At 38.9% G+C, this 26,653-nt stretch overlaps 1 protein-coding gene across 4 annotated transcripts; it reads right to left on the bottom strand.

The window, feature by feature from the left end:
- Window positions 1-817: 817 nt before the first annotated feature.
- ICE1 (interactor of little elongation complex ELL subunit 1) lies at window positions 818-26,616 on the bottom strand. 4 transcript variants are annotated; one of them, XM_040547652.1, is made up of 15 exons: window positions 24,569-24,687; window positions 24,306-24,349; window positions 23,648-23,687; window positions 22,041-22,075; window positions 21,544-21,562; window positions 20,630-20,741; window positions 19,538-19,614; window positions 15,049-15,086; window positions 13,300-13,382; window positions 12,982-13,021; window positions 12,835-12,897; window positions 11,702-11,791; window positions 11,559-11,612; window positions 4,958-5,310; window positions 818-4,365 (listed from the first exon to the last, which is right to left on the bottom strand). In XM_040547652.1, exons 6-15 carry the CDS (start codon window positions 20,705-20,707, stop codon window positions 2,860-2,862), a joined length of 2,382 nt encoding a protein of 793 aa, XP_040403586.1. In that variant the 5' UTR covers window positions 20,708-20,741; window positions 21,544-21,562; window positions 22,041-22,075; window positions 23,648-23,687; window positions 24,306-24,349; window positions 24,569-24,687; the 3' UTR covers window positions 818-2,859. The 4 variants fall into 4 exon arrangements, with proteins under 4 accessions (XP_040403586.1, XP_040403582.1, XP_040403585.1 ...); XM_040547648.1 differs by lacking the exon at window positions 24,306-24,349 and having other exon boundaries at window positions 23,648-23,706; window positions 24,569-26,616; XM_040547651.1 differs by having other exon boundaries at window positions 23,648-24,349.
- Between the last annotated feature and the right edge of the window lie 37 nt (window positions 26,617-26,653).

Here is a 26,653-nt window from a genome sequence, read left to right as displayed (position 1 = left end):
GTCTACCATCAGATTTCAAATTGCTCCCAGTTTTAACAAAAGCAGTTGATGTAGATGCTATTGCTTTGAACCCACCTATTTGAGCCAAAGGTCCTGGCAAACTCTGGCTGTCTGAAAGGGCACATCGGTTAAGCTGAATATTGCCTTTCAGGATGTTTAGTGTCCTTGCCCTTGCAGATAGCTCTGGATACATAGTGTCCAATATCTTCACAGAGTTCTCCTGAGGAGCAGCTGCAGCAGCACCATCAGCTGCACACAGAGGAAATCTTCCAGGGACGGGAAGTGCATGCTTTGGAATGGAAGTACAAAATTTCAAAGGTGAGGAGAGAATCCTTCTACCCACTGCCATCTCTGAAGGTGATGGAGGGGAAAACAAAAGGGCAGATTTGACAGTTGGAGTATCTCTCAATGGAGACATCAGAGGAGGAACAGGGGTTTCACGTAGTGGAGATATCAGGTCATCAAGAGGGGAAAGCAAAGAGGATCGATCAGCAGAAGACATCACTGGGGTCATGGAACACGCAGCTCTTGGAGGAGTAGCAATCAAAGGCAGTAGCAGTGGGGGTAGAGGAGGACCCATCTCTTGCCTGATTTTATTTATAGTCTCAGATGAGCATTTTGTCGGCATAGAAGTATCAGCATTTGCAAGAACTGGCTGAGTTATTTTAACTTCAAGGGCGTTCGTTTTTCTTTTACCTCGAAGCATTTTTTTTGATAGCCTGCCAGGCATTACTTGGACAGCTGCCTTGGTTGAAACACCCAAGACTTCAGATCGTTCTTGCACTTTGCAGTTCAATTTATTGGTCTTTTTGGGAGCAACATCTACACAAGACTCTGACTCCGACATACACAAATTCTCAAATACCATTTTTTGTGGCACAGAAGACTGACTAACTGTTTGAGAATTGCAGTCTACATCAGACAGGGCTGGATTTGTAAGATACTTGATAATAAAGTTTTTTCTACCACTATCCAGAAAGCCCTTCCAAGTACAAGTGGTATGACAAAAACATGAAGGCTGAAAAACACCTAACATAACATTAGCGTTGCTTTCTTCTGAGTTGCAAACAGCACAATTTTGATTATGATTATATTCTTCAAGAACTGAGATGCCCATATCAACACTGTGTGGTAGACTTTGCTCTGCATTTGATTCAAGCTTTTCACAACCATCTTCTACAAAATTGCCGAGTGCTAACATTCTTGTACTTAGTTTACTGTTTTTTACAGCCATTCTGTAAGTTTCTGATAATCTGGTTAATATCTGGCATATTGGTAATCTATTTTTTGAAGCACCTGGCATCACAAGTCTTCCTTTGGATGTCCCAGTTTTTAACACATCTTCCCTATTGTCATTCATCCATCCAGCTACCCTGAATTCACTAGCACCCTCAGCATTTTCAGAGGCTACTAATACACACCCTCTTTTCAGAGAGGCTAAGTCTTTGGGATAAACCTCCCCAACCACATTTGACAACTCATTTGCAGTATTTGGAGAATAGTCTGTTTCACAGCATGTATCCATATCCACTATAGTATCTGCTTTTAGATGACTATCTGTCACAGTGTTTCCTGGGCGCATTGTTGAATGAAGTTCACATACTTGGTCATCAGCATCAACACTTGCATCATTTTCCAGAGCATTCATTACAATTCTTGTTGAAGTTCTCAGGTCCTTTTTGAACATGGGAACACATTCAGAATATTTCACATCTCCAACTTTTTGTAGAGGACAGTCCTTCTCTTCAGACACATTGCTCTGCTCTGGGATATCAAACGCATTTTTAGACCTTTTTATGCTGTTTTCCTCACATGTCTCAAAACTATTCAACCTTTTACTTTCCCCCCCATCTGTCAGTGAACCAGTTCTAGCAGGATCTGCATTAGCTTCCCATGTAGAAGTCTTGCATTCTGATCCTTGACAAACAAACTTTTGGAAGGTCAAAGTATTCTTATCATAAGAGTTTGCTTGCAAAATTTGCAACTTAACAGATGCCTGAGGTTCTTTATCTACTGGCAGCTCCTTCTCACCTGAAAATTCCACTTCATTTTTGTGTATGTATTCCCCCTCAGAGCAGCAGTCCAGTTCTTTGCACATGTTGCCTTTTTCAGTAGATGGGATCTCAGCACCCTTTTCGAAGCTTTCTAGAGAACTATGAAATGCACTACCCACAACACAATTTTTATCTTCTTTGTTTTTCAATGTATGAGAAAAATCAGAATTTCCTGTGAAATCACTTTCAACAAATCCAACAACTTTCTCAAGACTGTAATTTAAATTACAAGGCACTGTGGATTCCAATCCATTCTCTTGGATAGGGGAATCTGTATCTTCAGAATTTATACAGCTTGTCTTCAAGTCCATTTGAGTAGACAAAGCCAAGCTGCTATTAAAACCCATTTCTGAAGTATGCTGGCATCTGATCTCTGAAACATTACTTTTCTCCTTCACAACATTGTCTTCCCAGTTAAATGAACTGGAACAAGCCTCAATCACTAATTCCTTGCTTTGCTTGTTTAATTCTGCTTTTATTTCATCACATTTATCATTTTCAGTTATCAAGAACTGATTCTGAGGTTTTGCAAATTGTGTCTGAGATGTAAGGTTACTTTCTACTACAACCGATTGGATGGTATCTGCTTCTTCTAACGGTTTACTGCTCTCATCTACAAAATCTTGATTAACTTGGAATTCAGTCTCTTGAGATTCAAACACTCCAAAGTTCTGAGTTTTGGTCAACTCACAGTCTAATGTACTACACAGGCTTTCAGGTTGTTTCATTTCACCATTTCTTTCTGTAAAATCTAACACACATGATTCACACTTAGCTACACTGCTTTCCGCATCAGTAATGCATGTCATCTTTGGTACTGCAAGTATGCTTTCCAAGTCCGACTTCCCTTGGAAAAAAATATTGTAATCTTCTTCCTGGTATGGTTTACCTTTAAATATTCCCCTTCCCGTACATCTAGTAATTTTTCATTTTCTGCACTACTGAATAGCTCTGATGATTTAGCTATTTCAAGAACACTTTCTTTGTTCACATTCATGGCTAGTTCAATAGACTCGGGTCTGGTTATACTCATGTCTTGTATTTTGAGCTGTCCATCATCTTTTGGAAAGCTTGATGAAGCAGCTATATTTTTGTCTATACCATCCATAGACAGTGTATGTCTGATTCCTTCAACAGCAGATACAGAGAAATAACACTGAGAGACTTTAGCAGTCTCCAGTTCGTGTTTTCTGTCCATATCATATTGTAGTGTATGCACACATTGTTCCTCCAGTGTCTTTTCACTGTCATGCTTTATTTCAGAGCACTGACAGTGAGCAGAACTCTCCATAGTTTCACTGTATACCTCAGTCTCCAGAATTATTCCCTCACTATCACACTGTACCATTAGGTCTTTAGGACACTCTACTTCACAAAAAGATTTAGAACTACTGAAATCAGACAATACAACTTCAGAGAGTTCTCTCTCATTATTAGCCTCTGCACAGAGCCCTTGCATCTGTATTGCAGCCGTTATTTCCTCTCCATTTATCACTGGTTTTATGCTTTCCTCAACATCGCTTGTTGTATTTGCTACCTTGATTACATCTTTGGATTCATTTTCAACCACTTCATTCTCTACCAATACATCAGATTTCTCCTCACAGTCTGTACTTTGAAGTACAACAACGCATTGTTCAGGTGGCAAATGAGTAACATTTGGGGGAATGGTTACTGCCCTGGGAATTTCTCTCTCTCCTGATAATCCATCTCCTTCTGCCTTCATTAATTCACCATGCTTTTCATGTATACTGTCATAACCACCAGCCTTGATTAAAATCACATTCTCCTCTGTTTGCTCTACCTCACTACATCTTTCTATCTGATTCTGAGGCTTAAAACTGTGTAGCATAAAATCAGTTGAAGAGATCCCATCTGCACTGTGCATTTCCTTGATATCTCCTTTCTTTTCCTCTATGGCTTCCAATTCATGTGCTGTTGCTTTAGTTAGTTCCATCTCCTCTGTTTCCATATTCACAGAATTCTCCTCCAAACAATCTTTGTTAGTTCCCACATTTGTAATTAAAGTAGCAGCTTCAGCTTGCTTTGTTTCAGCACCTCTCACTTTCTTGCTCAACATCTCTGGATCAATATCATCAATCTTTTCATTCCTACTCCAGTTATGTGAAATTTCTGCATCAAGACTACATCCACATGTTTTGTTCCATCTGTTACACTCCTCATTCAAGTTGAATACATTACAACAATTTTGAGGCTGAACTTGGTCTTCTTGTAAAATATACTCCACTGCAGAAGCACTGCAATCAACTTCTTCACTGCTGGAACCTGTGACTTCTCCAAACAACATATCCTTTAATGAAAAACACAAAGTTAATTTTTCAAAGCCCAGCATCACTTTTAAGAGCTATATTTTTCTAAACAAATAGGCTGCTGGCCCTGACATGCAGTGGTTTTGAGAGATTAAGGCTGATAACAGAATAACATCCTTTTCCATCATTGCTCTTCATACTAAACAGAAAGCACTTTTGTGAAAATTGAGAGCTCTTTGCCTACCTACTTATATTCAAAGATTACTGAAAAAATAACATTTGAGTAGGTTCCCTTGAATTTCAAGCTGTAGAGGTTTACTACAAAAACCACGCTTATACCCAACAAGAGTTGGGAATGGATGTCTGTGACATCAGGAAAAAACAGCAGTTGAGACATGGCCAACTTTGTTTTAAATATACTGCAGAAAATTATGGTTTGTGCCCTTCCACAGACAGTGCACTAGAAAGTGAAGAAGTATACATATAGACCTAAACACTCATACAGAGACCCTTTCAGTGCATCAGAGTAAGTAATACTGATACATAAAAAAGCTCAAGAATATCAAATTGTTATTCCTGCAGTAATTATACAGCCAAGTTAATGCCAAGTCAGACAAATCCTGGAAAACTCACCTGTTCAGCTACTGGTGAAAGCTGTACTGGAGAAAGTAGAGCAGGGAGAGGCCTGACCCAGTTCAGTATATCCATCACGTTTCCACCTGGGCCCTTTTGCTCCTGATCAGAGAAGTCTGAACTACTGTATGCCCCATCTGTCCGCATTGTCACATGTATAGTTTTATCCTCACAACCTTGCAGACATTCTTCAGCAGTCCCATTCTCAAGATGGTCAACTCCAAAAGGCTCAGTATTCACATGACGTTGCAGGGCTGTTACAGAGTTGTGCTTTCCAGCACTTTCTATTGAAGAATAGCAATGTAGTGTTTTGCCATCACGTTTCCTGATCTTTTGGTGGGTTTGTACAGCTTCTATGACACAAATATTGTTAAGAAATTAACACATTTTTTCTCCCCATCTTTCCTTATAGAGCTAATACATCATAGCAATAAGGCTACATTACCATCTTTTCAAGTGATGTTCCCTCAGACAAGTAGTAAGTAGTAAGAAGCACTTCAGAACGTGCTTTCAGAAATATTTTCCATACAGAGATCAGATGTTATTATTCACAACCAACTTTTTTTTTCCCCCCATGAAAAAGATGTAGATGTATGTAGGTACAAAGCACTCCCACCCAAAAAACACTTTCCAACTTCGATCATTAAAACTATTCTCCCCAATTTTTCCTACCAGGAAGGGCCATACTGGATAAGACTGATGGTCTATCCAGCTCAGTGATTTATTTCCAGTTTTATTGATGTTCAGAAAAAGCAACACAAGCAATACACACTGGCATTCCCCAATCAGGATGTAACTCTCTGCTTAAAGCAAGCAGCAGCTTTGAGCCAGCAGCTGCACTTTCATATTTCAAGGATAACGTGCAGGCCAATGACAATTATATCCTGCCATAAACAGAGTAAGGTAGATCTTAACTATATTCCTGGTTTTATGATTTAATATGCATACATTTTTAAAGCATTAGTTTTTTAAATTTCTGTCTTCAGTCTACTCACGCAAGATTCTGTCTTTAATGACATGACCTAGTTCAAGCTGGACCCTTAAAAAAACCTTCCTAAAAGTGAGGGTTTTTTTGTGTGTGTTTGGTTTTTTTAAGGACAGGAGTTTGTACCACTCAGAGAAAAAATAATAGAGATTCACAATCGCATCAGTTTTATAAAGTTATTTTAGCCGCAAGAAAGCATGTCCAAATGCTCTCTGTGATTCTCTGCACTATACTTTTGTTTTGTTCCTTTTCAAACCATGTTTTATTATTAGATGGTAATCCATTTTTTCTGCATGCAGACAAAACATATTGCTCCAGGAAAGTCTAAACAGTAAAGACAAAGAACTTGTAATTCTTATACAATATTTGGATATGCGATTTTTTTATAGTGCACACAAACACTATTGGACACAGCAGTGGCAGTATCAAAGCAAGAGATCAAGAGATCTGTGTATGTCGACATACCATTACATGGTATAAGGAACAACACATGAACAGAATGGTTTTGAAGAGAGGATATACTGATTTAATTGGCATAACTTGACCCCTGCTGGAAAAATAAAAAAGTATAGTGTGCTTCATTATTGCTGTGACTATTTCTCCACTGCTAGAACTTACAGTAATACTCCTCAAGCAGCACCAAAGGTAATATCAGATTTGAAAGCACTAATTTGATTCCATAAGTGAAAACACACCTCCAGCGATCTGTCTCCCAATAAACTTTAAGCACATTCTAACATGGTAGCTCCTACTGAATGTTTTAGTAGGAAAACTGATCAAAAAAATGTATTTCCAAGATTGCTACAAAAGATACTAGGAGGAAAGAGGGACAGTTATGCCTTATGGGCCTTACAAGGCCAATTTTCCTAAAGATAAATGAGCTCTGACTTCTCCTTCAGTCAAAGCTACATCTTAGAAGTTTTAAGATCATACAGTGCTTCATAAAGCTATTTATAAGCTACAATCACATAAAGCTTCCAGATGTTTCTCATCTCATCATGAAAAACATATTCCCTTTACTATTTGAGTCTCAGTAGATCATCCATGGGAAAAGGCAACCTTTCACTAGCAAGAAAAAAGAAAAGAAGAGTGAGAAGGTAGTTTTCTGTATGATGATAGAAGATTTCTCATGCTCCTTTGTGCCAACCAGTTCTGAGCTCTGAAGTTCCTCCACACTTGAGAGGGAAGAAACAGAGTTTCTTATTTTCCCCCTAGAACAACTTCAATTAGACAAACGAGTTTACTTTGAACACTGAACTACACAATAGCACTGAGTATAAGGAACTTTACATCCCGACTCTCCTCTCAAGATTCATCATGTGCCTACATGAAGACCTAGAATATTGATACATACCATCCACTGAAAAGCTCCCTCTGAGAAATAGATCAGAGACTCATTATCATTTCTGAATAACTAAGAGATTCTCCAGGCTTTGCTCCCCACCCCTTTCTTACCCAACCCCTGATGACTTTGCTTGAATCTCTTCAAGGATTAGATGGCTTTTCCCTGGTTACCTGTTTATCTGTAGGAATAGCTATCATTGCATTTTCCAAAGGTTCAGCATATAGTAAGCTTGTCTACGGGAAACAACCAACTCTTTGGTACCTTAAAGATTTCCAACTGCCTAAACTTGAGGTCCAGAAAAAGCTCTAATGTTATCAAGCCCTTTTCATCCAAAGGATCCTCTCAAAGATCATTATTTTAAAGAAAAATTTTACTTTTCCTAGGGAATCTCACTCATTCACAGTCCCACTTATCCAAATGATTAAGTTTTGTCCTCAGACCTACAACTTGGAATCTAGTCCACGTAGCTTCAAACCCTTTCATTGCTGCCTTCTCCCACTTCTGAGAGAAGGTTAAGATTACTTTGAACTGGAAAAAATATCAAAAGCTACCACATGCTACTGTGAAATATGTCTTTGATGAATGATGGAGAAAGAATAGAAATAAGCAATCCAATGCTAACATCAAGTGTCTTGGAACAAAATAAACTGAGTTTTGCAATTCAAATATTTGTTCCCAATTGTCCACATTGCAGGACAATTGATTACGTTTTCTCTCTACCCTAGATAACAAAGTAACTTTCTGAAACAAGATTTCTTTTCCCCTCAAAAAGAAGGACCAGTTTCCAGATTAAGATGCTGGATTTTTTTCTCACAGTAATCCATGCGTAGCATCATAGAATGGTTTGGATTGGAAGGGACCTTAAAGATCATCTAGTTCCAACTCCCCTGCCACGGGCAGGGACGCCTTCCACTAAACCAGGTTGCTCAAAGCCCCATCCAGCCTGGTCTTTGAACACTTCCAGGGACGGGGCATTCACAGCTTCTCTGGGCAACCTGTGCCAATGCCTCTTCACCCTCATAATGAAGAACTTCTTACTAAGATCTAATCTAAATCTCCCCTCTTTTAGATTCATAGAAGACATTACTCCTTGTCCTATAGCTACACTCTCTGACAAAGAGTCCCTCTCCACTTTTCTTGTAAGCCTCTTTTATGTACAGGAAAACCACTATAAGGTCTCCCAAGAGCATTCTCTTTTCCAGGCTGAACAACTCCAACTCCCTCAGCCTCTCTTCATAGGAGAGGTGCTCCAGCCCTTTGATCATCCTCATAGCCCTCCTCTGCACTCATTCTAATATGTTCATGTCCTTCTTGTGCTGGGGGCCCCAGAGCTGAACGCAGTGCTCAAAGGTGGGGTCTCACAAAAGCAGAGGGAGAGAATCACCCCTCTCAACCTGCTCTTCACGCTTCTTTTGATGCAGTCCAGGATACGGTTGGCTTTCTGGGCTGCAAGCACACACTACCAACTCATGTTGATTGTCTCATCAGCCAACACCTCCAAGCCATAGAATCTCTTCTGGTTTACAGCAAAAACTCATCACTATCAGCACAGTGTTTGCAAATGCCTGGCAGTAGCAACTGCTTGCTCTTCAAGGACAAAGAGCAGTATTTCTCTGACAAAAAAAAAATCCCTCCACAGAAACTTTCTAACTTTGACAAGCCTCAACTTTTCAAATCTTCTCCAGTTATGTGAGTTTTAGGGTGTTTTATACACTTGCTATTCTTTAAAGTTATAAGCAGTATTCTAGTTTTCAAGACAGTAAACTTACACATACACACATATGAAACAAATAATTAGGGAGAACATTGCACACCTGAAACTAACTGCACAAGGCTACATTTCCTAAAATGACGTTATCTTGAGAGATCTTCATATGGTCTTAAAGACAGAAACAAGGTCCGCTTAATAACTCACTCACATCGTATGGACTTTAATCTCAAGGTCATAAAACATACACGGGTCCTCAGGGATTCGGTCTTATCTTTGTATTTTACATGTAATGCCACTACTTTGTGTCTCCTGTTATCTGGTATTAAAGCAGACACCAAGGCACCTCCAGTATGCTCCTTTTCACCCCTGCTCTTAACATCTATATGCAGCTTCTCCAGTATCCAAACCAAAACGAAGATCAGATAAAATGGGTATAGCTCTGCAGTAGGCCAGATTTAGCTCAGAACCCTGTTGTTCATACTACTTGAAGAGACTCAGCTCATCCCAGACGTGGTCTTCCCATCTTCCCTCATCTCCTCTCACCATAAGCCTGCATACAAACAGTGCATGTTGGAGAATCCAAATTAACAAAGTCTTCAGCACTGGGCTGCAAGATTCTTCAAATGCTTCTTCACATGCCTCCTCTAACTGTAGATGGCTTTATTCTCAAACTACACGGGAAACAGGTTTTGAAATTAAAAAAAAACCACAAACAACAGAAATGTCTTATTAACCTTAAATTATGGTCTAAGGTTGTTGGTCTGATGTTCAACTGCAGGTATGGTCAACTTCATTACCGGAAGATTTATAGAAGTACTACCAAAACCAAGACAAAATGCTTTTAATCCAAATTTGTCAAAACCTCATTGCCTTCTGAGGCTTTCACAATGGTATGTTTCTTTGTAAAAACATGAATGGAAAGCCTGATAAATCTTGCAGTTTTCATACACCTACACGTTCTTCAAATAAATTATTCCAAGTGGTATCATCTTTGATGGAACAGAGAAAACTCTAATTGTTAAAGATATTTTACAAAACATTTGACTGTACAAAGAAAGCAGCCAAGCAGTTATCTTTCTAGAAGGATAGATCCAGACAGACAGAAGAACTGACATTCTTGGGAAAAAATACTTCAGCAATATCACCAGCAAGTGATTTTCTCTCTAAGATGAAACTGCCACAATATTGGACAAGAACTTAGTGCAAAATCATTAAGAACTCCCCCCCCCCCTTTTTTTTTTGCTAGAAGGTTGCATCTCTAAACGCCAGCATTGGTATTACAAATCCAAGGTAATGGCCACTGAAAGACAGAACAAGATGGCTGTCCTAGGCTTCAAGAGGGGAAAAAAGAAAACATAGTTCTCCTTTAGAAGATGTGAATAGGAAAGATGCAACAGGACATCTGGAATCTAAAGCCCCCCTTGTGGTGGATGAGAAGGGGATCTGATACCCCTCAGAGTTTATTGTACTTGTCATTTGATTGAGCATCAAGAAATCAAATTTAGAATATCAGGGGACAACTGTCTAGCTCAATCCTGGAGCTTGAAGCCACAGATTTGCTGCACTAAACTGGTCAGGATGAAACTGATAAACTTGCTTAAGATACTCTCCTTATATTTCGGTACCTCCTAAGTCAATTCCTCTGGAATACAACCTAAAACCAGATTCATCAGGGTCTACACTGGTAGCAGAGTTTCAGATTTAACAGGGTGAGGAAACAGCATAATGATTCACTTTCAAAGCACTTAATAATGCAGTGTACTTATTCCATACAGTATCCCTACAACCTGAACTACAGGAAAAAAAAAGTGGTAGAGCAAATAAAAGAAAAATTAAAGATTGATAAGTGCACTCTTGAGAGGCAACTACAGAAATACCAATGCAATTTCAAGGCATCTATTCTTGAGGGCAGAAGGAAAACAACATCTGTTCTATGAAGTTAAAGCACTTTGAGTTTTTTTGTCAATGTATATGTGGATAACTACTCAGATTATTTTTTAGAATTATATTGAATATTTTGTTACAAAATTATACATTATATTGCTTTGTATCATGAATCTGAAAATTAATGCACCATTATATATTATTATTCAGGCAGATATGAATGAACAAAATAGTGGTAAGAGCTTCTTAAATTTTACAATGTAATTATGTTATCATGTGTTTGTTTAGGACCAAAAAGAATGCCTGCATCCCAGAATTTGCATTATATACTGCAGAATTTATAGTGCTATAATAATTAAGGTATAAACATGAGAAGTATGTTTTGACTACTTTGACTATCAGCTGCTTTGACTATTTCTAAGAATTTGATTTCTGAATTGTAACAGCAGATTAAAATTGGCTTTTGTTTAGAAGAGCACTGTAGCCTAACTGGCTGTTCAAATTAAAATTTGCACTTATTTTCAAGTATTCTAATCACACATGTACTTGACCAGACAATCACAAATAAAAGTATTTAAGTCTGTCCAAAAAGTGTTACACAAACAGTACCCAATCTGATGATAAGGCTACATCAAGGAATTTGCATACTAACACATTTACATTTACTGGAACCTACCTTCTGTAATAAACAGTCTTCTTTTTTCAGGCCGTACCTTATCCTGAGCAGAAGCTGAAGAAAGAAGGTACCAATATTTATTTATTTTTAATTAAAAAAGAGACAGCTTCAATAGAACTCCAATACTTGACATGACATCTCACCCAAGATAGGATCATTTTCCCGCTTCTCTCTTTTTCCTTTTGCACTGTCAATGCACATCCAGAGTTCTTCCAACAAGAATTTTATTTTTTCTGTTAAACAAAATGTTTTTATAAATTGAGGAAAACTTCAATGGCTCAGAGAGCCTAGATTTTTTATCTTTGTTCTTAGTCAAAACACAGACACGCCTACAACTAAATATACACAAAAATTAAGACAACTGGGCATTTTAGCTTGAGAGAAAGAAAAAGAACTAAATTAAAAAATAAATGATGAAATTGGATTCCAATTTAGGACAGTCAGCAGCAAAAACATGTGAAGACCCAGAAACAACAGCAAGGTCTGCCCTTTTCACAGAATTTTAATTTTTGCAAAAAACTTAAAATGCAAGCACTGAAAAGCAAGACACAGAAAGCAGAAATTTGTCTTTTGCCTGAAAATCATCTTCAGAATTTTCTAGACAATACAAGATCAAAGCTATTATTTTAAAAAGTGTAAACATACAAAGATATGGTTACTTAAAGCTTGGCCTCTATCTGTCCTTAGCACTTCAGAGGAAGTTTTGAATGAGTTAGCTCCATTGTGCCGTTGGGTTTGGATAATTTGTAGCAGATATTGTAGATCATTATAAATAAATAAAATAGCATAGAAAACAACTATACACCCTGGATTTCCACTTGAATTAGAGAGCCTCACACGGACTTTGTAACAGATTACACTCCTATCTTGTCTCTTTTGCTTTGCATACTTCTTTTATGATCTTGCTGAGCTCAAAGACAGTGGGATTGTTTGTTTCGTTTTTTTTCAGTGTTTGCATTCTGGTTTATAATTACAAATCAAACTGCTGCACATACACATGGGGTAGACCATAATCACTTTAATGAATCAATTATCTTCCTTATTGCAAAAGTTAAAATATTTATCTGTTACATTCTTCCCTCAATGTCATATTTTTTCTATCAACTACATCTACTCGTACAGCAATTCTGTCAGTATCCTCTGTTCTCAAAAGTAACTCCAAGAGCTCCAAATGCTTTAAAAAAATCAGGAAAGAGAATAAGCAATTTTCCAGAAGTCTTACAATTAATTCATAATGGTTTGGTCTGCATAGAGAAAGGCCTTGCAAAAATCTTACCTTTGTCTATATCTGTTGTAAGATCTAGATCTTCACTTGAACTCTGGGTCTCTGCATGTTTAACTATTGAGAAGTAAAGGAGAAAAGGAAGTGTTCAAATGGAATTATTAACACATTATCCGAAGGTAATCAAAATTGAGTACATACCCTTTCTGCACTTCTCTTTAAGAACACCATCAAGTTTTCCCTGTTAAAAATAACTAATGTTAATTTTTCATTCAATACACAGTTTGTAGAGAATTACCCTAAATTACCATGAAATCTAAATCTACATTTCAAATGTCATGCCTGTTTCAAAATTCACCATCTCTTAAGATGAATTGCTATGTTTATTTACTCAATATCCCCAATAACTGAACTTTCACTATTTCAATGTCTGTATCACAAATAACTTGCTTTTTTTTTTTTTTCTTTTCTTCCAGAAATACTCAAGGAAACCGCACCTACAAAACAGGAAAATCTTACCTGTGCCTTCTTTAGTTCCTTTTCAAGCTTTTTCTTTTCAGTTTTCAATAGTTTAAAGTCTTGACTATGTTTTGTTGCAGCTTCTTCAAAAGAGAGAACCAAAATTCAAGTTAGAAACTAAACAAAGTAACTACTTTAACTAATACTGGTTACCAGTTTGCACATCATATTAGGAGAAAAAATAGCATGAAATACAAATGTACTGAAGTTATATTTTAGTTCATTAAGACTTCAAACTTTAAGCACAACTCATGCATGTATCTTTTCTCTATCTGCATATCTAGTGTTCTAAACTACTAAAATACATTTATTACTTTCTTCACTTACAGGCAAGAAACAAGAGTGTTTCACATTGTACTTAAGAACAACATACACTAAGTAAAAAAGGGAGCAAAATTAGGAGTGAAGTCCAGGTTTTTTCACGTGCTTCATTCTGTTATTTAGAACAGAGGTTCTGGTTCAAAGATGAAAACACTACAGCCAACTGCATTAGAAAGATGTAGATAGCACTACTATAGATAGCATAGATAGACATAGAGTACTCTAACTCAATATCTAGCGTCAACCTTGAGAGAGTGCAAATGGGTGGGAATAAACAGGCTATGGCAGGTAAGTGAGGTTCCTGGGGAAATTCACAAGCCACAGGGATGCCTGAAAGAGCTTTGTGAAAGATCAGCTTGGTGACTTATACGCAGAGAGCAAAGAGAGTTGGAACATGTCTGCTGATCAGATCAAGTCACAGAATCAGATCAAGTCACAGAAGACAGCATATCAAAGAGAAGACCATTAAAAGGCAGCTCAGGTAGTAGGCTGACAAGAACTAATCATGGGAAAAAATCAGGACTGACAAAAGATAAACCAGTCACTAAAACTGGGAAAAATGCAAACTATCTCACAGTATTTTGTTGTAGCTCTGCCAGAATTTGCATTTGGGGCTAGAGGGTATAAAAACCTTGCTGCCACGTACAGGAACTCCAAACTACCTGTACTTTACAGTAGGATTTGGGGGGTTTCTAACATTAAGACACAAGTCACTCAGTTTGTTGTGGCCAGTTAACAAAAAATAATGTTTTAAGGTATGTGGATATTTAAACTGTGGTAAGCAGAGCTGTATCAAACCAAACTAAAAAAAAAAAAAAAAAACCCACCGTAACTGCCAGAATATTTACAAATCAGCAAACATGTCAGGATCACTACATCTTTAAATATGAATATAAATACAAGTAGAAGAATCCTGTCAAGATTATTGGTGCACTGGAGCACTTGCCCTGTGAGGACAGCTTCAAGGAACTAGACTTGATTAGCTTGAGAAGAAAAAGCTTTGAAAGGATCTAAGAACAGCTTTCCTATACCTACAAGGTATCAAGAAGACGGAACCAGTACGTTCAGTGGCGCACGGTGGGAAGATGAGACAAGAGAGGTTCTAACTGGCGATAAGGAAAAGCTTTTTCACCATGAGGGCAGTCTGGAAGTGGATCAGATTGCCTGGACAGGCTGGTCAGCCTACATCCTTTGAGGTTTCCTTCCAACTTGATTTACGCCATGAGCCCGATATACTCTATTGAAAATATTCTGCAGAATGGCAGACATATTTCAGAGGCTAAGCATCACAGAGTATACTGACTTGTCTTGCTCCGTGGGGCCTCAGAGTTAGTTTTTCTGTAACTTTTTCAATTGCTTTTTTGGATACAAACGGAATCAAGAAATGGAATAGGATGACAGCACTGGTAACACAATATAGAAAGTTACCTTCAAGTTTCTTCACTTTTGCTTCCAGTTTCTTTCTCCTGTTAAAAAAAAAAAAAAGGCATTAACAGATCATTTTTGAATAGAATCATGTTGTATGAAAAACCACCAGAAAACCAATCTAGCCATTTCAGAGAAAGAACACTTCATAAATTCAGGGCCTGTGAGACCAACATGTCCCTGAATTTGAAAACTTAAATCAGCGGCATGCTGATGACATTCTTACAACAACAGCCATATATGTTACAGAGGCAGTCTTTTCTTAAGTGAGTCAGTCTGCTAATTCAGGCATATAACTTCAGCTACAACTTGTAGCAACAAAAACATCCTGAGAAAACTGCCTTCTGTTGTTTTTTATGTTTGTTTGTTTTTTGCATTTCTATGATGTAATGATGCATTGGGATTACTTGGCAAGGTTTTGGTAGTGGGACAGGGTGACCTCTGTGAGAAATGACCAGACGTTGCCCCCATGTCAGACACTGCCAGTTCCAGCCAGCCCCAAAACAGGCTCGCTGCAGGGCACAGCTGAGCCACATACTATCACCTCTGTGATAACACATTTAAGAGAGTGAAAAACACTGTGCAGCAACTGTGAGAGAGAGGAGTAAGAAAAATGTGACAAACAACCCTGCAGACACCAAGGTCAATGAAGGAGCGGGTCAATGCAGCAGCTTGTGGAGACCATGGAAAAGGAGGCTGTCCCCCTGCAGCCCATGGATAACTACATCAGAGCGGATATCCAGACTGTGGCCTGTGGAGGATCCTGTAGGACTGCATCCCATGAAAAGGGCCCGCAATAGAGCAATTCTTGAAGAACTGCAGCCTGTGGGAAGGACTCATCTTGGAGTAGTTCACAAAGGACTGTACCCCATGAGAGAGACCCCATGCTGGAGCACAGGAAGCATATGAGGAGGAGGGAGTGGCAGAGAAAAAGTGTTAAGAACTGACCGTAACCATTCCCCATCTCCCCTGTGCCACTTGTGGGGGAAGTAGGCAGAAAAATTAGAAGTGAAGCTGAGCCTGGGAGGAGAGGGGTGGGGAGAAGATGTTTTTAGTTTTGTTTTTATTACGCACTATCCTACGCTATTAATTGGCAATAAATTCAATTAATTTCCCATTAAGTCTATTTTGCCCATGATAGTAATTGGTGAGCGATCTTTTTTGTCCTTATCTCGACCCACAAGTTTCTTTTCATTGTATTCTCTCCCCGTGTCTTGTTAGGAGGGGGGAGTGAGACGGCAGCTTGGTGGGCACATGGCAGCCAGCCAGGGTCAACCAAACACAAATGCAGACAGGTTAGTCTTATTCCTTAAAAACAATTAAACTTTGCTTATAATCATTAGCAATGACATACTCAGGAATAGTCTTCAGGATCACTTATGTCCCACAGATTCTTGTTGAGAATATCCTGCTGTTTGCTAAATTCAAAACACAACCAATTATTCTACCTAAACTATTCTTAATTCAGCACTTCCAACCCCACATTATATGAAAAACAAACAGAACTGAAGAAAAAAGAAAAAAAACGTACACATACTGCCAATGCTCACAGATCACTTCGATGAAGATGAATACTGTTCATCCATTCCTCACATTACAGCTTTTATAACTGACTAAGATTTACAGCCCTAGCCCTTCAGGATGTGGAAGCTTTCATCATCACTTCAGATGTTAACTGGAGTGCATTTGAGAAACCACTCAGAGAATTAACCAACTAATTGTCACCAACTAATCACCTTTGGAACGTTTAGCAGTAAAAGTATTTGAACTTAAAAGACAGACTGATGCTCTTGGGCCTCTTCTGCCTGAACAGGTTCATAATTAATTCTCCTTATACTCAGATGACTGCTTTGACAGTCAAGCCACAGGTGAGAATTTCATAAAAATAATCATTTTAAGACATCTTTACAGTGCAAAAGAAAAAGAAAGGGGGGGGTCTTTCAGAAATAACAGGTAATGAACTTACGCTTTTCTGTAGATTGTCTTCTGACAAACGCACAGAAGTAATGCATTTACAAACAGATAAGAACCTGAATAACCAGACAGCCAATAAATGCCAACATTTTATCATTGTAGTGATATTTGCAGTAGAATTACTTTCATAAGTGCTTTTATTATCTTTTGACTTACTCTTTTTACCAATTATCATTATTAATTATTTTTATTACTTTTATAGCGGTATGCTGACTGATTTTATCAATCTATGCAATTACATTAAAAAAGAAAATATGTTATATCTAATAATTAAAAAAGCAAGGTTTCTAGGTGATACATTTGGACAGAACTGCTCTTATGCTACACAACTCAAGCTCCTATCTGATCTTCAAGATGCATGCACATCTTCAGCTGACAGAAAGCTACACTAACAGAAATTGCATTCAGAAGTATACATACAGTATTATAAACTACAACAAATATAATGTGATTATATTTATAATACTCAACAGTTAAAAATAAAAAAAGGAAAAAACCTGTGTCTGTCGTATTTATTTCACCCTCAGAGAGAATATGAAATTTTAATTAAATGAGCAACCTTACTTCTGGAACAGACTTAAGTTTTGAAAACTTCTTTCAAATCTCCTCTATAGAAATGATTTCATACTGAGAATCTCCTTAACAGTGGACACGCTAGATGATTTATCTCAACTTGTCATGGTTCTTGTCACTTCAGAAAGGAATTACCATCCTTGTAAACATTCAAATCTCAACTAAACAATGGCCTAAGCAACCCGACTTTAAAGCTGGCTCTGACTGGCAGACTGGACCAAGGGACTTTGGAGATCGTTTTTAACCTAAATTATTCTGCAGTAACTGTAGATTAACATTCACTGTATGAACAATTCTCTAGATTTTCTATTTCTAATTTGACAAATTCACTAGTTCCGCTTCTAAAGAAACTCAGCTCGCAAACACGTGTGATTGACTGCTTCAAACAGCCTCAACGCCAAATGTGTATGAATTAGCTACAGAATCACAGAAGAGATCACCCAGTTTTATGTCATCTGCAAACTTGCTGGGGGTACGCTCTGCCCCATCATCCAGGTCATTAATGAAGATGTTAAACACAACTGGAGCCCGTAATGAGGTATACTGCTAGTTACTGTCCTCCAACTAGACTTTGTGACTCTGGTCACCACCCTGTGGGCCTGTCCATTCAGCCAGTTTTCAACCCACCTCACTGCCTGTCCCTCTAGCCCAAACATCAACAGCTTGTCTGTAAGGGTCTTATTGGGGACAGTGTCAAAGGCCTTACTGCAGTCCAGGTAGACAGTGGTCACTGCTCTCCTCTCATCCATCTGGCCATCAGAGAAGTTTATCAGGTTGATCAAGCATGACTTCCCCTTGCTGAATCCACCCTGTCTACATTTTCTTGTCCTTCACGTGCCTGGAAATGGTTTCCAGGACTTGCTGATCCACCACCTTGCTATGGATCAATGTGAGGCTGACCAGTCTGTCTGACCAGCTCCCTGGATCCTCCTTCTTGCCTTTCCTGAAGATATAAGTGACAAATAGGGGATAGAATATATATCTATATTGGCATGCTATATTATTGCCAGGACACCCAGGCTGTCAGTTTCCTCCTGATATGTAGTCAGCAATGCTCTCTGATGCTCTTAAAATTGGAAGATGTGTTATGAATTCCTTCAAGCTTACAGGACAGAGTACTTAAATGTGCAAAAACGTGCAGTCTGGCAGAAGCGGCAACAGGAAGTGACAACAATGACAGACTGCTTTTACAGTCTTTTGCATGATAGTGGCTTGCTGCTGAATTTGTGAGTACCATGTGCTTCACATGGCATGAAAGACACAAGAATATCTCATATGAGGTTCTCAGTGAATGCTCCAGTCCATTAATGATCTCTGTGGCCCTTCGCTGGAACCATCTCCAATACATCCATGTCTGTCTTGTACTAGGGAACCCAGGACACAGTAGTCCAGGTGTGGCCCCACTAGTGCTGGAAAAAGGGGAAGAAACACTTCCCTGTTGGTAACAACAAAATAACTTAGGAACATCAAAATTAAAACTGATAGCCTTAAGTTCCTTCAAGGAAGGAAGAACCAAAGGAAGGAGTAACCAGTGAAGTCCCATTGGGATGTGTGCTGGAATACATCAGAAATAAAAGCTGACTACAAAAAGTAGCAGAAAGTAAGCATTAGTGTTGATAAATGTGAAGCAATGCACATGGAGGAAAGTTACCAAAACTATAAACTCAAAACAACCAGCTGTACACTGGCTGGTTCCCTTTTGAGTTTATAAGGAGCTTTCCAAACAACACTGAGAAGTCACAGTTCCCTGCCACAGCTGATTTAGAGGCTAGGAGTATAACAGCATTAAAACACAATTAGACAAATTGTTTACAAAGTCCATCAAGAGCTGTAAGACATGACAGCCATGCATAAGCTCCAGCTAAGGAAGCCTTTGAGTGACTTGTTACTGGAAAAACAAATTGTAAAAAAAACAAAACAAAACAAAAAACAGAGTATTACTCACACAGCATCACTTTTTACTATTTCTTCTTTAATTTTAACATATTCCAGTTGACTCTCCTGATAAATCTTGAGAGAACTCTGTGAAAAAAGAACACACAATTAAAACATGTCCTTATGAAGGGTATGAAAGAAAATATAGCATTTTAGCTATTCTAATGAAAACAGCTGCATAGTCAAAAAGGTGTATTCAATGAGAAAAAAAAGCACATTGAAAAGTGCTTTTTAAAGGCAAAAAGGCTTGCATTTTTTAAAGGCAAAAGTTATAGCAAGAATATATATATATATGCACATCTTTTGAGTATGTGCTTCCAAGACTTATTTGGATAGTAACTCAAAGCTCAAGTCAAGAGCACAGCTACTATACACCATCATATACATAACCCTACTTTTCCTGAGCAAATGCCATCAGGACATCAGCTATTAATGCTTGCTGAGGGAAGAAAATTTAAAGATAAAAGGCAAGTCTAACACAGAAGAAAAACTACATATAGTGACACAACAGATGTTAATTCTCTACTTTATATAGGAATTAAATTATAAGAAGTGGTGGGTTTATTTTTGGCGGAAGTAATAGTTAACATCTAGCAAATATCTGTATTAAGGGGAATTGAACAGCTAATTTTTTTCTTCAGAAGACTAGATTTCAACTCAGAGGTGGGAGAAAAATTAGGAATAAATTCAAGTGGCTAATAATGTAAAAGTGTATGTTCAGAACTGTAAAAGAAGCAAAGCACTAACTATTCTGGATAGACTCTCTTTGCACCTTTTTACCGGTACATGTTATGGAGAATTAAGTAATCTAGTAGTACAGAAACAGAAAAACACAGGAATTTGACTATACCTCCTTCCTTCCTAAATAAGGAAATAAAAAACAAATAATATGATCAAAATCATAGGAACTACAAAAGCCTGAACTTTTTCCCTTATCTGAAACTTGCTAACATTTAATTTGTTTTACCTAAAACCAGAACTCCCTGTCCAACAAGCTGGAAATAACTGCGCTCATTAAAACCTGCCTCATTAAGATGAGCATTAAATATGTTTATTTCCTTCAACAGAGTAAGTGCAAGTTATTTAAACCTTACAAGCACACCTTTTTCTCTTCCAACTCTGCTTTCAAGGAACCCAACTCTTCCTGGCCCTTTTCCAGAGGCAGGATTTTCTGCAGCATCTGCTCCACTTGGCAACGTAGAGCAGAGATCTCCCTGAAACAGGAAATGTTATTTAAATTTTTAAAAACTGCCAAAAAAAATATGGCCACTTTTAAAGTCTAAACTCAATGTTCTGATTCTTCAGGCAAACTTCCAAGTATTTTGCTTTCCCCTATGGAAAAAAGCTCTGACAGATACCCAAATGCTTGAAGAGCCTAAGTGTTCTCATTTTTCCATCTAACAGTTTACATTCAAAGAATATTCAAGATCTGATTTAAAAACATTAAATGGAGCCTAAAGTTGAAAGTGGGCAGACTGCCTGTACTACACAAGAGTACAGCCCAGCTGCATTCACTGAAGTGTCAGGAAAAAGTGTCTCCACAGAAGCAGTGCCACAAAATTAGAGCAGAGTCCAACCATGGGACTTTTCAGCAGGCAGGACACAAAGTCTGTAAAGATGATATGCTGTCTTTTCCTCTATAAATAAGTAGAGGAAGTAAGGGTACCCAATCACAAACTCTAAGTCAAAATACTTCAGGCAAACAGGGTCTCCTCAAATAGGCTTACATTTAAGCACCACCAAAAGATGAGCTCTGCATTTCCATTCGGTGATTTCAGGCTCTTATGCAATACAGTGCCAGGACAAGTATTTCACACACGTACAGTGAAAGCAGGGCAGATTTCTCCCCTCAAGGGTATCTTTGCTTAGTGTGGCCTAAGAGGCATGCCAAAAGAAAGGACCAGTTTAATAGCTCAGTGTAGACTGAGAACCATTGCTATTAAAACAGCACACTCCCGAAACTGTCCAAGACACAGAGAACACTGCAGATATAGTAAACAGTTAGATCAAACTTACCTTTCAGCAAACTGAAGCTGTAATCTCTTGTTAAGGTCGAAATTTAAAACAGTCTACCCTACTTCCTTAAGTATATTTCAGTCCAATCGCCACTTACAAACAAATATTTAATAACGACTTCCACCCAACAAGCAAATTATGTGTTTGTGTTATGTTATGTGTTTAACGAAAACATTTCCGTATGTTTAAAGTGAATAAGCAGGGCTTCTGCTTGAAAAAACACTGAGTCATTATCAGCAATGCACATTTGAAATAGTCCACGTTAAACCATATATGAGACACAACCAGACCTTAAGTGCCTAAGTTTAGTTGCAAAGCTCTATTTCCTTTAAGTTTCCAGTCTGTTCTTTACTAGAGATGCATCCTCTCTTAAATTAAGCCTTAAATAAAAAACCTCAAGCCCTCTTATTAGAAATGTTGAAAGATACACTAATTCTGTAAGAGAAATGAAAAACACACTAATTCTGTAAGAAAGATAATAGAAAAATAAAGGATATCAGTGCATTTCTGTTGATATTCGGTCAGCAAACGACTGCAAGAAAAACCAAACACTAGTCATAAAAGCCAACTGTACTAGTCATTTTCTCAACTGATTTTCACAATTACATCCTAAGATACCTTTCCTTTTGTTTTATAGATAAATGCAGGAAATAAAAGATAGGTTTGCATTTTCTGATAGAAGTCAGCATAACCCTCTTCTTTCATTAAGCCATTCAAACCTCAAATCAGACTTCTTTAAAATGAAAAGAAAATACAACCAAACAGCTAGCAATTAGATGAAGCTAATAACTATTTTCAGCTTTCAAAAAAAAAAAGAAAAAAGAAAGAAAACATACTATTTGGGTAAAGACGGTGTGTGTGTATATATATAGGCATGTATGTGTGTGTGTGTGTTTATATATAGATATATATATATGTTTATCACCAAACTAAATCCTAGTTTCCAAACTTAAAAGAATGCCTTCCTAGGAAAGAATGGAAGAAAAATAGTTCAAAAGACTCTAAAATGCTTTAATATTTACACTATTCTCCTAGAAGCCATTGAGTATAACATCTATAACATCTATTCTGACCCAGGGTGTACGGTGGCCCAAGGGACAGCACCACGGACAGCTATTCTCTCATTTCTTCAAATTTTTCAGCTTTTAAGAATGGAGAGAAGAACAAGGATGAGAACAGTGGCAGTTACTTCTGTAAGAGAGTGCTGCATTCCTTTTTCTTGCAACAGTTAAAGAGTCATCAAGCAAGGCGAAAAAGAAAGTGGCTGGGCTGCAACTAGGTAAAGCAGAGGTAAATCCCACAGGAAGCCAGTGCACACGCAAGATGAAGGACACAAAGTTTCAGGGTAGGAAAAGTAATCTATGAAAGCACAAACAGTAAAGGAGCTTTGAAGAAAAGGGTCTCAGTTAAAGCGAGGGCTCTCTTAAATCCTTTCTGGAAACCACATTAGCTAAAGCCAGATTTACATTTATCTGGAAAGGGTACTTAAGAAATAAGCCATTACAATTAAGAGACATGGCAAGGATATCATGCCACGATATGAATGTATATGTAACATGTTTTACATTGATGGTTATTGAGAAGAAGTGGAAGCAATCCCAGAAGAGAAAGAGAACTATGAAAACATTTTAGAACCTTATTGTTCTGACCATCATACAGCCTCACTTTTACATATTCTGGTATTTAACTCCAGCAGCATTTCATACCTGATAAGACTAAGCGTTCTTGAAAAGGTTTGTATACACCTGTGCTTGACTTTTGGTTCTCATACTACACGGCTAGCAACAGATAAAATGAAATAAATCCCTTCAAAGAGCTTCTTCTGCTAAATACCTGATCATAATAATAAATAAGGTACATAGCTACATAAAATATCCTTGTTTTTACTACTACTATATCAAAACATTTTAGGGCATAAATAAAGAAGCCTTTAAATCTAAATTTACGATCTGTTACCGAAAGAAAGTTACTTCCATTTATAGGACGATTTAGTTTTGTGCAGTAATGAATATCTACATTCCACAAAGCATACTTGGCGTATTACTTAAAGAAATTAAGAACAGTAACAACAACAACAAAAATACACTCGTGCAATTGTACTTACTCGCCATTGATCAGTTTTTGCTTCAGTGCAACTAATGCTGCTACATATTCATTTATATTCTGTAAGGAAGAGTCTCAAGTTGGTAAAGAAGTTCCACACCAAAAACAGTACCATACACTGCAAATGCCCCCTAAACTGATTGCTAATGCTCTATACAGAATAATAATCTGTTTTTGTAACTTCTCTTACAGAATAAATTATTGTTTACTAAAATATGTATTAATTTTAGGGTTTACATACAAATGCATATAAAAAATGCAGACCCCACACGGAAGTATGCATACTTAGATGAGGCTTTACTACAATAGCTCTTCAAACCTTGCCTTTACGTTAGAATATATACAAAAATCGCTAACACTTTTTCTCTCAAAAGTCAAATTAAGCTTTGGAGGAGTATTTCCAATGAACAGCATCTAGTTCATTTGAGGTTACGGATTTCCCTGACTCATAATTCATAATAACTCTAGGTGTGTTTGAAGACCACCTCTGCCCTATGAACTCTCAGCTGGGCCTTCCTCTCATTTAATGGGGAAACAGTGATTACCCAAAGAGTTACACTATATATATAAAAAACCCCGAAACTCTCGTTTAAAAGCGCTTTGAAGAGTGGCGGCGGATAGCCTTCTCCCACCGCACCGAAGCAACCTGGAAAGGATACGACGAAAAATTCACTAGAAGGTCCTTCTAGCCATGCCGCAGAGCCTGCGATGCAAAGACACGAGCCACTTTTCCGCCGCACAACACACCAAAACGCACCGCACCGCGCCGCACCCCGCCGCTCCCCTCACGCTTACGGCCCGAGCTCCCGCTGCGCCGGGAGCCCCCCGCCCCACCAACGACCCGGCCTAGTCAGCCCCTCCGTGGCGTCCTCAAGCCAAGAGCCCGCCCCGGGCCCTCCAGCGCCACGCCGGCCGCCGGTACCTGCTGCAGGATCCCGCAGTTCGCGCAGGCCGTGGCGGCGGCCGCGGCGGTGCCGGCCGGCGGCGGCGGCGGCGTCTCCCCCGGCATCATGGTGCCCCCCGGCCCCCGCGGCCCCCCGCCCAGCTCCCGCCCTGTCACACGCCGCGACGCCGCCTCAGGGAGGACCCTGCTCTCCCCCGCCTCCCCGCGAGCGGCTCCGTCGCTGCCTGACTGGAAGCCGCGACAATTTTGGTCTTTGAAGAGCGAGCGCTTCGAAAACGCCCGAGGAACGAGGTCCTGGCACGGGCTGAGGAGCGGCTGCCCCTGCAGCTGCTGCGTGTGCCGGCGGGCGGTATTTGGGTTTTGGGGCTGAGCTTCACAGCGGCCGCGCGGAGCGACGCAGGACCCAGCTCCGCCCGCCCAGCACTCGGCTTTGCTCTGCCTCCACCGCTGGCTGGCGGCGAGACAAATCGTCTGTCTGTCCCACTGGGCTGGTCGGGTCGGTACCTGACAAAACAAACCACGATGCAGAGGAGCAGGCTAGGTCCCAGGGCTCCTGCAGGACTCGTGGTGGAGATGATGCACTGTGACTAGCAGTTGTGTTTCGTTAACAGCTCCTGGCACGAGGTGCTTTGAACCGTGGAACCAGAATCGGGCTGCACCTATCGTCGATATTGATTCCGAAGAGGAAATGAAGGCGCGTAACTCATCACAGCTTGTCAGCGGGACAGCACCAGCCTCTCCGGCAGCCTCAGCTTTACAACTTCACCCTCTACGGAGGGTGTGAAAGAAACTTGTCGTAATCCGGTACCACAGTTCACTTCCCACACAGTCCCCTGAGAACTTTGTCATTAAATAAATAAAAGATTTAAAGGACTGGATGATAACAAGTCTTTGAAGTGTCATTGGATTTAGTGTTCAAGCATCATAAAACATCCTGCAGTTGGGACAAGCTTAAGGCTGATTTTCATCATTAGTTGATTAAATGGAGGAATTGGTGATGACTGTCAATACTTATGAATAATGCCACTTCCTTGTTCTTACATTAGTAAAGAACTCGGAGTACGAAGTTCTAGTTTTAAAAAAAAAAAAAAAAAATGCTGAAAGAACATAGCAGAGAACTGTCACCATTTACATAAAATCAAGATGAGAGCTAAGAGAATGAAGTAGCCAGAAATAACTGTTGCTGGCCAGAAACAGCAGACAGAACATTGTATTATGGGAAAATAAATAAATAAATAAATAAATAAATCTGTGTGTCTGTATGCTGCATTTGAAGTACTCAAAGCTGCTTGACTGACAGGTGGCACCTGCTTGCAGATTAGGCCAGCAGTCTCTGAATTTCTCTTGTATTGGGTTCTTTGCAAAGAAGTGGAAAGTATTTCAATGTATTATGTCAACCGTACCTCTTTCAAGACAGTTTTAGGGTTTTATCAAAGTGAAGTTGATGAAAGATTCCTACTTATTTCAGTGGATATTGATTCTTGCAACTTATACATCTGATTTGAAGTTTTCCCGAGAAGTAGCTCAAAAAGTGAACATTTAAGCTAACTAGAAATTTTTCAATTAACAAATTCTGGGATTAATAGAATCATAGAGCCAACTTCTAAGTAAGGCTCAAAGATCACTGAAAGAGAAGATAACAGAAGGCAGACAGCAGAGGGGTAGCGCAATTACCAATCCCCTAGCCTCTCCGCTTTTATGTTGTTGGTAGTTTTCCTGCCTTTATTTTACCAAAGCAAATTAATCTATCAGCTCTGCTGGGAGTACTGCTGGTAAAATATTCTCAATGAATAGGTACATAACTATTCAGGGATCTCTGTTAACCAGGAGTGAAATGAGTTTACCAATAGATAGACTAAACTTGATCAGGTCTGATGCCGTCAGGAGTCAGCTTACATATACTATCCAAGCAAAGCCTCAAAGTACACACTACGAAGTATCAATACTAATTGATCTCACGTGAAAGTGTACAGTATGATCCACACACATTTAAATTAGGATAGTGGTTAAAAATCACGATAGCTAAAACAGTATTTAGCTTAAACCAGTTATACTCGTATCCTGGTCCCAAAATTCTTCAGAAAGGAATTAAAAATACCAACC

Source organism: Cygnus olor, chromosome 2, assembly GCF_009769625.2.
Source record: "Cygnus olor isolate bCygOlo1 chromosome 2, bCygOlo1.pri.v2, whole genome shotgun sequence".
NCBI lineage: Eukaryota > Metazoa > Chordata > Aves > Anseriformes > Anatidae > Cygnus > Cygnus olor.
Note: the sequence above shows the minus strand (reverse complement) of the source record. Positions and strands in the feature narration are given on the sequence as shown.